This window comes from Volvox carteri (assembly GCF_000143455.1).
Source record: "Volvox carteri f. nagariensis unplaced genomic scaffold VOLCAscaffold_5, whole genome shotgun sequence".
Taxonomy (NCBI): domain Eukaryota; kingdom Viridiplantae; phylum Chlorophyta; class Chlorophyceae; order Chlamydomonadales; family Volvocaceae; genus Volvox; species Volvox carteri.
Genome location: NW_003307548.1, coordinates 361,152 through 362,356, shown reverse-complemented (window position 1 = coordinate 362,356; position 1,205 = coordinate 361,152). Strand labels below are relative to the sequence as shown.

General features: G+C 65.9%; 1 protein-coding gene across 1 annotated transcript in view; it reads right to left on the bottom strand.

The window, feature by feature from the left end:
• VOLCADRAFT_87299 (uncharacterized protein) overlaps nucleotides 1–1,205 on the bottom strand; it is a gene marked incomplete at both ends in the record, with an annotated part of 35,137 nt that overhangs the window by 16,236 nt on the left and 17,696 nt on the right. Inside the window, 2 exons of the mRNA XM_002947009.1 lie at nucleotides 4–31; nucleotides 504–554. Coding sequence (XP_002947055.1) covers nucleotides 4–31; nucleotides 504–554 — 79 coding nt within the window. The remainder of the gene's footprint in view (nucleotides 1–3; nucleotides 32–503; nucleotides 555–1,205) is intronic.

Genomic DNA, 1,205 nt, shown 5'->3' with positions numbered 1-1,205 from the left:
TACCGCCGGGACTCAACACTCCCTCCAGAGCCTGGGGCCGGGACGGGAGGGGGGCCGGGACGGGGGCCGGGGGGAGGGGGGAATGAAGGATTAAGGATAAAGCGGGTCAAGAGGTGGGTGAGAAATACCCGACAAGGGGGAGGGGGGAGGGAAACCGACACACTGAACCCTGCGTAAAACGCGGAAGGAATGTGAACTGCCGAGGCCTCGCCCAAAAGGTGGGGTTGGGGTCCGTTGTCCCGGGGGAACGAAAAGTAATCGTGGCGGGGGGCAGGGGGAAAGACGAACCACGAACGAGTGAAGCTGCTGCCAGGGAAAGATGCACAAGAAGGGGGAAGGGGGTTGAAAACGGTTAGGGCGGATGCGCGCTAGGGGCCCATGCTGGCGGGTTCAGGCAGTCACACGACGCAGCACTAGGACATCCCCCTCCCCTCCCCTTCGGCAGAGCCCACTGATTTGCCAACAACCCGCCGTACACGCATACACACACGTGCCCCTCTCACCTCCTCGTGAAAGAATCTCTTGAAACCCGCGAGCAAACGAATGCGGTACTCCTACCAGGGGGTTGGGGTGGTCGAGGTACGTAATTGCCGAAGAAACCTTACTATTATTAGTATTGATTTAGATATGTGTTTGTGAATCATGGTGGTGGTGGTGGTGGTGGTGGTGGGAGAGGAGGGACCGAGGCGAGGGCCCCAACACAGGGTCCCTGAAACCCCTCGCCTTTATCCTTGCAGCTCGCACGGGCAGGCTCGTACCTGCTACGGGGTCATGCACCTCCTAGACCGTGTAAAACACACGGACACGTATAGACACACACAACTACACACGCAATGGGTACACCCGCACCTTCACCCGCACCCGCACCCGCACCCGCACCCGCACCCACACCCGCACCCGCACCCGCACCTGCACCCGCACCCGCACCCGCACCCGCACCCGCACCCGCACCCGCACCCGCACCCGCACCCGCACCCGCACCCGCACCCGCACCCGCACCCGCACCCGCACCCGCACCCGCACCCGCACCCGCACCCGCACCCGCACCCGCACCCGCACCCGCACCCGCACCCGCACCCGCACCCGCACCCGCACCCGCACCCGCACCCGCACCCGCACCCGCACCCGCACCCGCACCCGCACCCGCACCCGCACCTTCACCCGCACCCGCACCCGCACCCGCACCCGCACCCGCACCTTCACCC